Raw genomic sequence first — 14,973 nt, 5'->3', positions numbered from 1 at the left:
GGAAATCCCTCTGCTGTCTGCAGCAGAGGGATTTCCTGAGCATGTGCTCATGACGGAATGGTTCCATCATGAGCACACTTGAGCTTGTGCTCATGACCGAACTATTCCGTCATGAGCATGGAAGGGGTTAAAACCACCAGAAGACAATTTTAAATATCAGTCACACAAGTTGATGGGAGGAATGCTTGCAAATAGTCTAACCACTGGCAATCACTCAGGGCAGCATTCCAACCCACTGTGCCACTCTTAACAAAGTCCTACCTAATGCAAATCAGTACTAACCCTGCTCCTCGTGGCAACAGTCCATTCAGAACTGCCAGTCAAAGCCCCCTGCAGAAGGGAACTCAAGCAACCCCAATCCAGTTTAGGCTTGTTCGGTCTTGTTTGTTCGGTAAAACTTGGATCCTATGGCACAGTGAGCAAGGGACCCATGTCTGGCAAGACCCTTGGCCACTTAGCATGTTATATCAATCACACAAACCGAGGTGGCTTAGTGGGCAACAGAAAAATGGGATGAAATACTACCAGAGTGATTACCAGTGACTTATTGCAGTCATTCCTGTCACCACCTTTTGTGTGTTTGATATAATGCCATAAGTGGTCAAGAGTATGCCCAGACGTTGGTCCTGTGCTTACTATGCCACTGTACCAAGCTATACCTAACAGGAGAGCTCCAATCAGGGCGAATCCTGTTTTGGGTTGCTTGTGTCCTGGTTCAAAGAGGACCTGGCCTGGCAGTTCAGGCTGGACTGATCCTTTTAGAGTAGAGTGAACACTGATTTGCATATGATTGGTTCCAAACTGAAGTGGCCTGGTGGGCAAAATAACTGTGGATTGGAATGTTATCACAAACTATTGCCAGTGCTTAGACTGATTGCAAGCATTGCTCACATCACTTTTTGTGTTTGACCATTTTAAATACTCAGAATGACAAACCTTTTCCCCTGTTCTATCCTGCCGAATTGACTATCCCAGCCTTTGTCTCAAGGTGCTGAATGTGGTTCTCCATACTGAATTAAAACTGTATTACTCCTGAAAAGTGAGTTCCTTCTTATTGAGCTATATGTTTGAAGCCAGAGACAAATATCGCCTCCTATGCACTATTTCATGAAGAACGTCACATGCTGCTAGATCTGACACGTCTGATAAATTTGTTGTGGGAAAGGCATTTCTTGAGATTAATGTACTGTTTTAGCTTAGCTGGTGAACCAAAACATAGCCTGTTTGTACTGTAAAATGTTGTTTATTATAATTTCAGCTTCTTCGTAATATCCTTCAATGGGACTGTTTAGTAGAAGAGCATACACTACAGGAGCTTAGTTTGGACAAGCTGTTTAATCGATATCTCATATTGATGCTCCTCAATGCACCGCCTGGGCCTCATAGCCTTGAAAAATGCAGCAAGGTAAATGCTCATGAACCAATGTACCTGCTAATTATTTCTGTGCTCAGACATGCCCACTCTTTTTAGGCATTGGATGTAATTTTCATTAGTAGTTCTGGTGTGGTAATTGCTGTTGACAAAGTTTACAAAATATAGCAAATTATTTTATTTCCTCTGAAAAACAAACTGTTTTCCCTCCAGGATCAATATAAAAAATGTTTTACATTAATATATTTTGTATCGTCTTGCCTCCAAAACAAATGGTTACATTTAGAACAGAACTTTAGAAAGGCCTAAACTTCCAGAGTTGTTAGTGGGGATAACTTCTTCAGGATACACCACTAATCAAGAGAAAACTACCACCAGCCATAATAGCCATTAGGAATTTCCTGCACCTTAATTTTCAGGAATTTGACTTGCCTTCGTCTCATGAGGATACCTTAACGATAATCTTATATAAGCAACATTGGTGTAATTGTAAGAGTTTTTATACAGTTAGTTCCAGAAATCAAATAAAAATCTCCTGCTAATCTGAAATTTTCTACAGGCTTATATTTTCCAAATTCGTAACACTGAAAATTGTTATGTATGATATCTTATTGGGTTGATGGATGCCAGGATTGTATAAGGCCAAATCTGTAGCAAGAGCATGCATGCTTCTGAGGTTCATCATTTCAGACGTTTCATGTGTGTGGTTGAATCATCAGGGAATGCTTCACCTCACAACATTATTCATTTTATAAGGAAATATACCTTCTTAGGTTTAACTTTGTTTTTATTGACATTCTGTAGCCATAAAAGAACATACATCTCAGTAATGAAACAGCACCTCGTCATCGATGCCCTGTTTGGGCCATACATATAGCAACCTGGCGATGGTTTATGGGCATTGTGCGGTCCATGTCCGTCAACAGCTATGAGGTAATCCATAAAGTCACTGTATGCCCCATAACCATACAAATCGTACTTGTACAGCAATGCCAACGGGAGAAAGAACAGAAACTGAGGAAAAAAACAAGAACATAATCTCCCCCCACACCCCTACACCCCCACACCCCTCCTTCTTCTGTCCCTATCCCACCCATGAACTGGTGTGCTTACGGCCCATTTGAAGTAGAGCAGAATATCGGGCAAGGACGAGGGAGCTACTTATGAAGTCGGCGTCTGTGTATCCAGAGATTTAAGGCGGAGGAGCTGGAGGTACCTTGGACATGTGATTTCATTCATTTCGGTGGCTAGCAAAGAGTATCGGTTGCCAAATTTCAGTAAAGGTGGCTGTGGAGTTAGTAAAAGATGCCTGTATCCTTTCCATCCCTAAAATGTGCCACAACCTTTGTAACCAGCCTAAGTAAGTCGGCCTTAATTGTGTGCCCCAGTGCGATAAGATGTATTGAAGTGCCACTCCTAGCACCAGTCCCATCTGCCTTCCCCACTTAGATCATAGAGGATATATCAGCTGGTTGGGTAGTCCTAGGATTACATATGCCGGGAATCTCGGAATTTGCGTCTCAAACTGTTTATCTACATCGTCTAGGATCACCTGCCAGTACCCGTCTAGTTTCCTACACTCCCATAGCAGATGTATGAGCGTGCCCTCTTCCCCACAGCCCCTCCAGCAGGTCGGGCTACGATCCGGATTCCCCTTGTTGAGGCAAACCGGTGTCAGGTACCAATATGTGGCTATTTTAATTTCTGTCTCCCTGCTAGCTGTGTTACGTGCTGTAGGATTTATTTATTTAAGGGTTTATGTAGCACCAGAATCGACTCCGAGGAGTATCTTTGGTCTTTTGTGGAGGCATATCAACTATACAGCGAAGGCTGTGTTTTTATATTATTAAAAGCAGAACAAAGTGGTTTTAAGTAATTTCATAAAAACTAAATGATTTGAGCATTCTCTTGGAAAAAGGGGTAGTTCGTTCCAGTATTTCGGTCCGAGGTATGATGGAGATTTCCCTCCTAATCTCGCTCTCCTAATTCTAGGGACCGTAAGTAGATGTTTGGTGCTGGAAAGCAAAGATCTTGGGGGGTGGTAGAGAATGAATTTTTCTGACAAATAGCTGGGACCGAGATTGAATAGTGCTTTGTGGATGGTACAGAAAATCTTAAATTGTATCCGTAGGCGCATTGGCAGCCAATGGAGTTTTAAGAGAAGAGGACGGGAGGCAGATCTGGGTGGCATATTCAGAACCAGTCGCGCCGCTGTATTCTGAAGCACTTGTAGTTTATTGATTAACGCTTCATTAACAGAAAGAACAAACCGTTACAATAGTCTAGGCGACTCAACATAAGGGCCTGAGTCAGAGTCTTTCTTACAGAGTCTGGAAGTAAAGGGAAGACTCGCCGAAGTAGGCCCAAGGTATGGAAGCATGTACCAACTGTCTGGCCAACATGTTCTTTGAAAGTAAGAGCATGGTCTAACCGGACTCCCAAGTTTTTAGCAGAAATTTTGGGAATAGGAGGCTTTCCAAGATTAATGGGCCACCAATTGGGGGACCATAATATGGGGGCTTCCCCAAAAAGTAGGAGCTCTGTCTTCTCGACATTGCACTGAAGAAAGTTATTCCTCATCCATTGTGAAATGGCATTCATGCCCAAAGAGAATGATTCCTGAATGGTACGAGTTAGTTCATCGAAGGGCAAAAGTAGCTTCGTATCGTCGGCATAAGATATCGGAATAAACCCATGTTTCCTTAGAACATTAGCCAAGGGAGCCACATAGATATTAAATAGAGTGGGGCTCAAGCAAGAGCCCTGTGGAACTCCCTTGGTAAGTTCCATGGGTGCCGAACGATACGGGCCTAAATTAACCGTCTGAGTCCGACCAAATAGAAAACTAGCCATCCAACGAAAGGCAGAATCTTAGTCCTATTTCCTTCAGCCTTCTGAGTAGTATTTGGTGGGAGACAGTGTCGAATGTGGCGGATAAGACTAATAGCACCAGAATCATAGAATGGACTTTGTCTAGGGTCATTCTGATGTTATCTGTGACCACTAGCAAGGCTGATTTGGTGCTATATTTGGTCCTAAAACCTGACTGAGAAGGGTCTAGGATGCCTGACAATTCGACATAAGTGGAGAGGTTCTTGTTGACATAACTCTCTAGTAATTTACTCAGAAATGGCAAGAGTGAGATTGGCCCGGTAGTAAGTATCCTTCCATTCTTTTCCGGTGAGTTTCCTTTCCAAGTCTTTCGCCCATCGTTTGACTAGCCGTGGGGGCCTCAGGTGGTTGGGGGCGTATCATATCATACAGTTCAGAGATCATTTTCCTATCCGTAGTTTTTGTTAATAGCCACCGTTCATATTTTGTCAGTTTCCTGTTCACCTTTGGCCGCACTTCCGTTTGGAGAAGCCAGTGCCGGTGTTGCAGATAGTGGAATCGTTCCGATTCAGGGAGGCCATATTCCACTCTTAATCCCATCGAGGTCAAGGCAGTGTCCTGCCGACTTACATTCAGTTCCCCGCCACCCCGGGAACGCTGGTGTAAATTCTTTGTTCTCCGAGAGAGGAGTCATGGGCGAGGGGAAAGAAGTCAGTCCTTTCTTCGTGGCCACCCCGTCCCAAACCCTGAGTTGTGTGTGGATGATCGGTGATCCCCGTAAATGTAAGGGCCTATCTGCACTCTTGAGGAAAGGGACCTTCCAGAGGGAAAGTTTTGCTGACGCTCTGTGTTGGAACAACCACCTCTTTTCAGATTCTGACATATTCCATTCCACAAAGTACAGGAGTTGCGCTGCTCTAAAGTATTCCAATATGCACGGGATCCCCAAGCCTCCCTCATCGAGTCGAAGGTAGCCCAGCTCCCTTTTCATCCAGGGACGTGCCCCAGCCCAGACAAACTGTACTATCCCCTGTTGTATTTTGTGAAGAGTACATGACGGGGGCCATAGCGGGAGGGTCTGGAAGAGATATAGAACTTTAGGAAGGATGGACATCTTAATCGCTGCTACCCTTCCCAGAAGTGATAGTAGATAGTATTTCCAATGCTGCAGCTCATTAGCGAGCTGGGTGGTTAACTTGGAATAATTTAATTTAAACCGTTTGTGAAACAGATGAGGCTAGTTCAATTCCGAGGTATGGATAGAAGTCATAACTGGTTGCCCTGCGTAAGTGTCCAATCATCAATTTCCCGACGTTGACTTGGAATCCCGAGACCTGACCAAAAATTTCCAGCTCTCGTAGAAAGGCCGGGACCGAGCGCTCCTGTGATCCAAGAGATGTGATGATGTCATCCGCATAGAGGCTGATCTCGTGTCTTTCCCCGCCAAACGGGATACCCAAAATGTTGTGGTTATCGCTGATCCTTTGGCCCAGCGGCTCGACGTACAATTCAAAAAGGAGGGGCGACAGCGGGCATCCCTGCCGGGTCCCTCTCTGGATCTCAAAGGGACTGAATGAGATCCCAATAGGCGCGGTGTAGCAACTCAACACCCAGGCCCTGAACTTGTCCACCAGACCAAAATGCACCAGGGTTTGATCTAAAAAGTCCCAGTCCACCCGATCAAATGCCTTCTCGGCATCTACCGACAGCAGGAGAGCATTCATGTTGGTGTGATGTGCTTTGTCGACCAGGTGTAATATGCGTTTGGTATTGTCGCTGCTTTGTCGATTAGGGAAGAAGCCGTACTGGTCCGGCTCGATGATATCCGGCATGAGGGGGCCTCGCCGGGCCGCTAGCACTCCGGTAAAGAGCTTCAAGTCCACGTTCAGAAGCGACACTGGGCGGGAGCCTCATGTTTTATCTTTTCCTGGTTTCGTCAGTACCAAAATAGAGCCCATAAAGGAATTAAAAAGTTGTGTCAAAATTGGAGCTAAAACCTGGCAGAAAGACATATAGAACCGGCCGAGAAACCTGTCTGGTCCCTGTGATTTCATTAGCTTGAGGCGCGATATCACCCCATCACTTCCTCCACCCTTAGTGGTGCCTACAGAGATTCTGCATGCACTGAATAGAGTACTGTTGTGCGTGTATCCTGTAGATAAGTGGTAATTCGGGACCGGGGTGGGGTGTCTTTACGCTAAAGCTCAGCAGTAAAATGCCTGAAAGGCCTTTGCGATCTCCTCAACGCCTTCCTCTAATTTCCCCGAGATCAACTGGATTGATTGCACTTTGATTTGCTGGGTGCCGACTCGTAACTTGCTAGTCAGCATATGCCCCATTCTGTTCCCCATAATGTAATAGGAATGTTTGAGCCTGAGTGTGGCCCGTGCCACCTTTAGCTGGCGCCAAACCATAGGTGCCCCTGTCCTGCTGTGCATCCTTTCCAGCTCAAGGACCTGCGCCGTTGGTCGTTCCCTTTTAACTTTGCATTCCTTGTTCTCAGCCGCTGATATCGCTATTAATTCTCCAAGCACTATTGTCTTGAGGGCCCCCCATAAGGTGGACAGGGAAATGCCGGGGGAGTCATTTAGTTCGAGATAGTCCGTGATGCATTTGAGAATCTGTTCTTTCACCTCCGGCCTATGTATCATACCCTCCCTCGGTCTCCATCCCCCTGAACTATTACGCGATGGAGGCACCCAGAGACTCGCCACCACCGCATCATGGTCTGAAAGTGCTGCCGGTGTTATATCTATGTCCTTGACTAGCTGTTGAATTTCTGTTGTGCCCAGCATAAGATCCAGCCTAGCGTATGTATCGTGGGAGTAAAAGGAAAATTGTGAAGTGTGTGGGTGAGCCTCCCACCACAGGTCAGTCAGCCCCCGGGTCTGGAGCCAGGATTTCCCCTCCGGGGATAGCTCCCCCGTTTGAGTGTAACGTTGACTGGATCTATCTTTTATCGTGTCCATCACTAAATTGGGATCCCCCCCCCCTATAAGTAGCCACTTCTCTTGCGCACACAGGGTTTCCGAGAGGGCCCCTGTCAGAAACTTCTCTTGCCCCGAGTTGGGTGCATAGATGGACCCTAGCACCAATGGCGAGCCCCCCACCCAGAACTTGTATGCTAAGAGGCGCCCTTTTATTTCCGCTACCTTATCCCCCACCTTCCGGCAAAGCGCTTAGCCACCAGGATGGCTACCCCCGCTTTCTTATCTTGTGTGGAGGAGAAAAATTGTTGAGGGAAAGCCCGAGCATGCATACGGTGCCAGTCATTGGGGAGGAGATGAGTCTCTTGTAGCAGGCATACATCAGCCTCCGAATTCTTTAAATAGGATAAAATGGCTCTCCGCTTGTTCGGGTTATTCAGGCCCCTCACATTCAGTTTAACAATCTGTAAAGTAGAGTGCATGCTGATGTCCAGTCTCAGATCACTCTGTATGTCTTCGAGGATACTCTTCCCGCACCCGGGACCCCTTCCTTCCTCCCCCACCCCTTTGCTGATCCACCCCTCGTTTTAACTGCCATCCCCTACCATACAGCACATCAATTGGCGCTACGAAATCTACGGGTGATTTATGCGCCTTATAAATGCCAATACAAATACAACAAATTGCCCCCCCCTCCCTAACCCCAACTGGAACACCCAAACACCCCCCCCCCCCCTCCCCATAGTGTCCAGCGCCCGCAAGGCGTAATCGCGTGCATCTGGAAAAAAAAGAGAGCACGGACATGCCCTGCGAAGTCCTGGTAGAAAGCTATAGAGTGACCCATATACTTGATCTGATATTTCGCCCTGGCCTCCTGCAGGATATGCTCTTTAAGGGGGTAGTCTGGCCAAAAAGCCAGGATGTCTGTGGAGGAGCCAGGTCCCGTCGTCTCAGTCCCACTGTATGTGCCCGGTCAACCACTGTGTTGTATTGTTACAATCACGGAAGCATAGGGTCACATACTGTCTGCCTCAAGGCATTGAGGCTGTGGGGATAGCTGGAGCTTAACATGATTTTGATGACTGTCAGGCACTTAACCGGCGTCCTCAGCTTCAGAGCAGACAAACTCAGCAGGTGCCATCTTGCTGACCATGAGTGCCGAAAGTCAGATAAGACTTGAGCCTAGATCATTCTGGTGGCATTGGTTTCGGATCAGAGGGGCCACTACTCTGATAGCAATTGGCCAGGGCCAGAAAATCACTTAAAGTTCCCCTTCGGGAGGACCTTGCGTCTCACCAGCAAGGCAAGGTACTTTATGGAGATTCAACAGAACTAGCTGAGAGACCTGACTGTCCGGCACAAGTGGTGCATGTTATCCTTTCTGACTGCCGTTGTTGCACCAATTCCCTGCATTCAGGCCGTTGGGGCTCAATTTGGCACCATGAGTGAAAAGCAGGTTGCTCTTGCAGGCAAAATTATCTGACGTTTGTGTTGTCTTTGGGTGTGCCTTGTACACGATTATAGGATATTTATCGTCTCTTTCAGTCTTTCTTTGCCCAAGCACCCGTAATTATTCGAAGCCCCAGTTATGTTTTTCCTAAAAGCACTGCTCCTTTTTGAACGCTGCAGTGGGTCTGCTCCTTAGTTCCCGCTGTGGTTCCTTACTTAAAAACAAACTGAGTTCCCGATTGCAGTTACTTCTGCGCATCATGTTAGCAAGCTTCTGGCTTTGGACATCCATATGCTGCTTTCTTTCATGTAAAAATAGATTTATTTTTTTTGGACAGCTGCAGCCTTTCTTCCTATAGTGACATCGCCTTTTCATGTAGTGCTGTCTGTTATGCTTTTCTTGTTCTTCTTTCAACCACACATATTGCAGAAGCCAAGGATACACCTGTTGATCTCATGTACCTTTAGTTTATAAGGACTAAGTAGCACTGCTATGATGAGCAACAATGGACCACTGTTTTACACTGTCGGAGTTGCAAGAAGGTCAGTGGAGCTCGCAGGTGGCCTTTGCTGCTGCTTCGTGACTTCCGAGCGGCATTCAACAGCGTAGACAGAGGTACGCTTTGGTGAAAACTGCACTAGTGGAATATATTGGGGGCCCTGTTAAGTCTCCTGATGAAGCTTTATAACAGTAACTGGGTACAGGTCGACCTGGACGGGTTAGGGCCTGTCGAGGAAAATCCCGGTAGAGAATGGTTTACGTCAGGGGTGTGTCCTTAGCACCCCTGCTGTTTAGTCGTTTCATTAGATGTGAAGTGGCGCTCATAGTTTTTCACCTTAGATTGGGGATAAGCATATTAGTTGCTTCATGTACGCAGATGATTTGGTGGTGGTGGATTACACGCCTATTGGGCTCCAACGAAAAATAAATGCGCTTGACTCCTATTGTTTTGAAAATAAACTAACAATCAATGTAGACAAGATAAAACATTGTTTTACTTGATTTTTGGTTATGTGTGGCTGAAGTACGTCCAAGAATATAAGTATTTGGGTTTGATCTTTTTCAGATGATCTGAGCTGGGCTAAACACCTGGATTCAAGGAGGTTGTAATATCCACTGAAGTGAATGTCTTGAAAAACTTCGATCATAGATATGACAGCTATACTTTGGAGCCATAGAGTAGGGTTTTTCAGAGTAAACTAATCCCCCAGGTTCTATATGGTGCGGAATTGCTGGCAATGGATAGACTGGTCTCATGGGAAGGCAGCTCTTTGAAACTACCCATCGATCTACCCAAAAATGCAATGATTCAAGCTGGAAGGAGGGAGTTGAACTGTAGCCTGGAGTGCTCTGCCGGATACAAGTGCCTTGTGCTTTTATTATTGGACTAGAAATGGAGTCCCCGGCAATAAATGATCAGTGCTAATTTTATCTGAGGTAATGCCAATCTTTCCCTATAAGAGGAACCCTGTGACTGTATTGTTAAGGCACCTGGGAGTCCCTGACATGCCCCTAGAAGCAGGTGAAGAAATACAAATTAGTTAAATAAAGAGTACCCTCAGGCTATGTGCTGTCGAAACTGGCTGGAGGGAAGACCTTTAGTACCTGAAGAACAAGAGCTCAGCCATTCCCTACCTAATTTCTCAAGAGAGCACAGACCTTTTTCCGCACTCATATAAAAACCCCAATAAGTTTCTGCAAAATGAAATTCTTCGGCTGAGGGTTGGAATTGACCCTGGATGGCGGATGACGGGGCTAAAAACAATAATAACAGTTTCCTTGTAAGTGGGGTAGAAAGTATTTATTTATTTTTATTTATTTAGTCTCGTAGTTTTATATAGCGCTAGCCAAACCCGAAGGTATCCGAGCGCTTTACAACACTTGGTAAAGAGGAGAACACATATTATAGCAGTATTAAACAGACCGGTATTATAGCAGTAGTAAAACAGGAGGCCCCAGGTCGCAGAAGGAGACTTTGCACGTTGTATGCTGCACGAGGCCGGGAAGTTGCATAGACTCGTAATTGAGAGCACAGTATTTCAAGCCGCACATCCTTCCTGGAGGATAGTGGGGAGGAGTCGGGCTAGGCGTGAGGTAGAGGTCTTAGCTTCAAAGTGACATTGTGACAACGTGTGCACGCTTGTGAGTTTTAATGGCATTCTATCCATTTGGTATGGTATTCTTGAGGAAGAGGTCTTTGAGCTGTCTTTTGAATTTTGGAAAGGAGGGGATGGTCCTGATATTAACTGGAATGGAGTTCCAGATTTTGGGCGCATTTCCAGAGAAGGATCGTGCTGCGGTTTTTTGTTTACGGGTTTTCGGTGGGATGAGGAGTAGAGTGCTAGAACTCCTAAGTCTCCTTGTCTCACCGGCCTTCGTGAGTTTAGAGGCCAGGTATGCGGGTATCCCAGTGTGAAGGGCTTTGTGGGTGAGGCAGGCAGTTCTGAAATTGGCGCGCATTTCAACTGGGAGCCATTTCAACTCTGAGTGCGGGCGTGATGTGGATTTCCGTTTTGTCTTGATTCAATTTCAAATGGTTTAATGAGAGCCAGTGCTGGACTTCTCTAAGAGTGTCGTTGAGTCTCTGGATGTCTTCAATGGAGGAGGTTTCGAGATAGATCTGGGTATCGTCCGCATAGAGGTGGAAGGGAATGTTGGATCTTTTGAGAATGGTGGTGAGGGGTTCCATGTATATGTTGAATAGTTGCGGGGAGAAGACTGATCCTTGAGGTACGCCTCTGCTGACAGGGTGAAGGTCCAATGTGAAGTTGTTGATTTTGACTCTTTGAGAGCGATTTTGGAGAAAGGAGCCGAACCAATGCAAGACTACCTCTTCAGCCCCTAACCTTTCTTGGAGTACCTTAATGAGTTGTTGGTGGTCAACCGTATCGAAGGCTGCTGATAGGTCCAGGAGGATGAGTAGGGAGCATTGATCTGAATTGAGGGACTTGTGCAGTTTATCCATGATATTAAGAATCGCTGTCTCTGTGCTGCACCCTTTTCTGAAGCTTGATTAGTGGGGGTCCAGGAGGTTGATGTTGTCCATTTGTTGTCAGTTGGAGGAGAACGCATTTTTCCAAAGTTTTGGCCAGGAGAGGAAGATTGTAGACGGGTCTGTAGTTGTTCAAATCGTTGGTGTCCAAGCCTGTTTTTTTCAGTAGAGGCGTGACTTGGCCAACTTTGAGGCAGTCTGTAATGACTCCGGAGCTCAGGGAGCTGTTTATGATCTTGGTCCAGAGCGGTGCTTGGGAGAGTTTTAGCTTATTGGCTAGTTGGGCAGGAATAGGGTCCAAGGCGTGTGAGGAGGGTTTAGAGGTGGAGATCAGTTTGATTATCTCTACTTCCGAGACGGGGTTGAATGATTTTCAATGGTTAGGGGGTGATTGTGTGTGTTACCAACTGCTCCTGGGGCCAGGCTCCTATGGACGAGGTTACGGTTGACGTCCAGGGAGAGCTCAATCTCGGAGATTTTGTCGTTAAAGAAGTTGGCAAAGTTCTCACACAGGGCATTGGAGGCCTGTGTTGTGGATACGGGGGGCTTGGAAGTTTGTTGCCTGATGAGGGTGAAGAGCTCATTTGGTCTGTTTTTAGCGTTTTCAAGGGCATTGCAAAAGAAAAAAGTTTTTTTTGCGCTTGATGTGGTTTTTGTACTTCTTGCGTGATGCTTTGAGTTGGTCCAGGAGGATTTGGGACGGATTGTTTTGCCAGAGTCTTTCTGTTGCTCTGAGTTGTCTTCTTTCTGCGTTTGTCTGTGTTAAACCAGGATCCGGAAGGAGAGGCCCTAGCTCTTTTTTTAGGTCGAGCCTATAGCAGCGCGCATGCGCTGCAATAGGAAAGCGACCTCTTGCAGCTGACCAGGACTTTTCACTAGCTCGTGCTTGTGGCATTTTTTTCCACCAATATTTCTATTGGTGTTTGCGTGCATCTTCCTTAAAAGACAGCACACAATTGGGTAAAGGCGGGTGCATGTCCTGCCTTTCCCAGCAAATGTAGCCGCCCACGGCCTAGGGCTTGCGGTTACGCGCAAAGCGGCATCTGTTTACAATTATCGCGCTCGCGTTCACGTTAATTAGAAACAGATTCTCCGGGAGGTGGGACCAGCGTGTCAGTCACCAGGCAATTCCATTCACATGCAGGCGCCGTCACGAGTATTTTAAGACTGGAACCATTTCTTTTTAACCATAAACCAAACCCTCTTTATTTTTAAGTCCTAGGCCCCACAGTCCCAAGACGGAAAGGAGGAGGGGAAGTTGGCAGAAAATGTAATTTCCTTTCATTAACCAGTCTGCTCCACAAATTGGTGCTTGTTAAGTTCAAAGCAGTCCTCGCAGCGACATCAGCCTCGAGTCTCCCCTCAACGCGGCCACGTCTGTTAATAAGCATTTTCCTTTGCAATCACAATGGTTTTCAAGACGGAGATAAATAGCCCCTCTGTCAGGAAGTATTAAACCTGCCAAATGCAGACAATTAGAGGCTGGCTCACCAGCGAAATGCAGGCAGGGCGATGACTGATGCAAGGCCTCCGAGCCAAAGGGGAAGCCTTTGCATTTCTTTAGGCTTGCAAATGTTTCGTGTTCCGTATAAATGCAAAATGCGGTTGGGGGGGGGAGGGGGGCTTTAGTTCAGTTTCGGTTACCTGCTTTGCCTAAGGGTGCTCTGGTGACCCTTGCATCCAGTCCGGGATCGATAAGCCACTGGTAAACGCATACTAATATACACACCCGTGTGGCTATCTATACACACGGGGCTCTCAAGTGTCCCACTCCATGTGACTGAGTGACTTATACAGACCAGGTTTTTTTTCGTTGGATACTGGGATTGGCAATCGTATTTGCCCAGTATAAAATCAGGAGTACTGGTCCCATAATCCAAAGAAAATAACTTGAATAGGTGAGCACCCTATTAATGGAACAGGGGAACCTGGGAGCTCTATGCACAGAAATAACAGCGCCAAAAATGTTTCCATTTCAGACCCACGTTGCATTGAGCAAGTCGTGTGTGTGTGTGTGTGTGTGTGTGTGTGTGTGTGTGTGTGTGTGTGTGTGTGTGTGTGTGTGTGTGTGTGTGTGTGTGTGTGTGTGTGTGTGTGTGTGTGTGTGTGTGTGTGTGTGTGTGTGTGTGTGTGTGTGTGTGTGTGTGTGTGTGTGTGTGTGTGTGTGTGTGTGTGTGTGTGTGTGTGTGTGTGTGTGTGTGTGTGTGTGTGTGTGTGTGTGTGTGTGTGTGTGTGTGTGTGTGTGTGTGTGTGTGTGTGTGTGTGTGTGTGTGTGTGTGTGTGTGTGTGTGTGTGTGTGTGTGTGTGTGTGTGTGTGTGTGTGTGTGTGTGTGTGTGTGTGTGTGTGTGTGTGTGTGTGTGTGTGTGTGTGTGTGTGTGTGTGTGTGTGTGTGTGTGTGTGTGTGTGTGTGTGTGTGTGTGTGTGTGTGTGTGTGTGTGTGTGTGTGTGTGTGTGTGTGTGTGTGTGTGTGTGTGTGTGTGTGTGTGTGTGTGTGTGTGTGTGTGTGTGTGTGTGTGTGTGTGTGTGTGTGGTAAATGCCCCCTCTTCCACCCTCACATATACATTTAATTTTTGATAGGTCAAGCAACTCATTACAATACCATTTTACAGCTTTAAGGCTTTCTTCCTCCTCCGCGCTGGATTTTTCTGTCTGTTTATGACTGGGGAGGAGAACTCATTAAGCCAAGTTTCGGTGATGAACGTGGTGTCTATGTCATGGGTCAGGATGGTTTCAGCTAACTCTGTGGCGTGTTTGATGGCTGATCTACAGTTAATAAGCATGCAGTTGGTGCTGGTCTCTCCGTTTTTGGGTAACTTCATTGGGGAGGCCCTCGGAATGATCGTGATGCATGCTGGGGGTCTTGAAGACCTGGGAGGAGAGCGATCTCTTTTAACTCCTGTGATGACCTGGATCTGAGGATTGGGTGCGGTAGTTGTGGAAGTGGTGTAAGAGGAGGTAAGGTCCAAAGCTTCACATGAGGACATTGCATCACTTGTTCTTCTGGGTCTATGTGCCAGGTCAGAGAGAGGGGTTATGTTCCAACAGGGCCCTGGAACCTTGGGGGGCCTTGGGCGTTTATTTTTGTAAGTGTTGGGGGTCGGTGCGGGTGTTGGTTGGGTCTGCGGAGTGAGGAGAGGTTTATTGTGATTTCTTTGAGGCCTAGTAATACCTTATGTTCGAGGCATATGAGCTGCAGATTATACACTGTGCATAGGTCGCCATCTGGTGTTGGGCCCGGATGTTTGCAGTTTGCTTTTCTTCTTGGACAGTCTTTGGAAGTCACGAGTTTGGTGACTCCTCCTTCGGTCCGTACTGCGCATGGGCTTCGGCTCCATCTTCAGATTGTTTTTTTCCGCCATCGGGGCTCGGATGTAATACTTCGTGCTCCGGCTTCGAAC

The 14,973-nt window shown here is 46.6% G+C and overlaps 1 protein-coding gene across 2 annotated transcripts in view; it reads left to right on the top strand.

Annotated features, from left to right (window-relative positions):
- GCFC2 (GC-rich sequence DNA-binding factor 2) overlaps positions 1-14,973 on the top strand; it is a 255,188-nt gene that overhangs the window by 194,844 nt on the left and 45,371 nt on the right. For both annotated transcript variants that reach the window (XM_085610585.1, XM_085610586.1), the window contains one exon: positions 1,259-1,405. In XM_085610585.1, the coding sequence (XP_085466711.1) occupies positions 1,259-1,405 (147 nt within the window). The remainder of the gene's footprint in view (positions 1-1,258; positions 1,406-14,973) is intronic.

The sequence above is a fragment of the Triturus cristatus genome, chromosome 6, assembly GCF_964204655.1.
Source record: "Triturus cristatus chromosome 6, aTriCri1.1, whole genome shotgun sequence".
Classification (NCBI taxonomy): domain Eukaryota; kingdom Metazoa; phylum Chordata; class Amphibia; order Caudata; family Salamandridae; genus Triturus; species Triturus cristatus.
The sequence above is the reverse complement of the archived record's forward strand: the minus strand, read 5'-3'. Positions and strand labels throughout refer to the sequence as shown.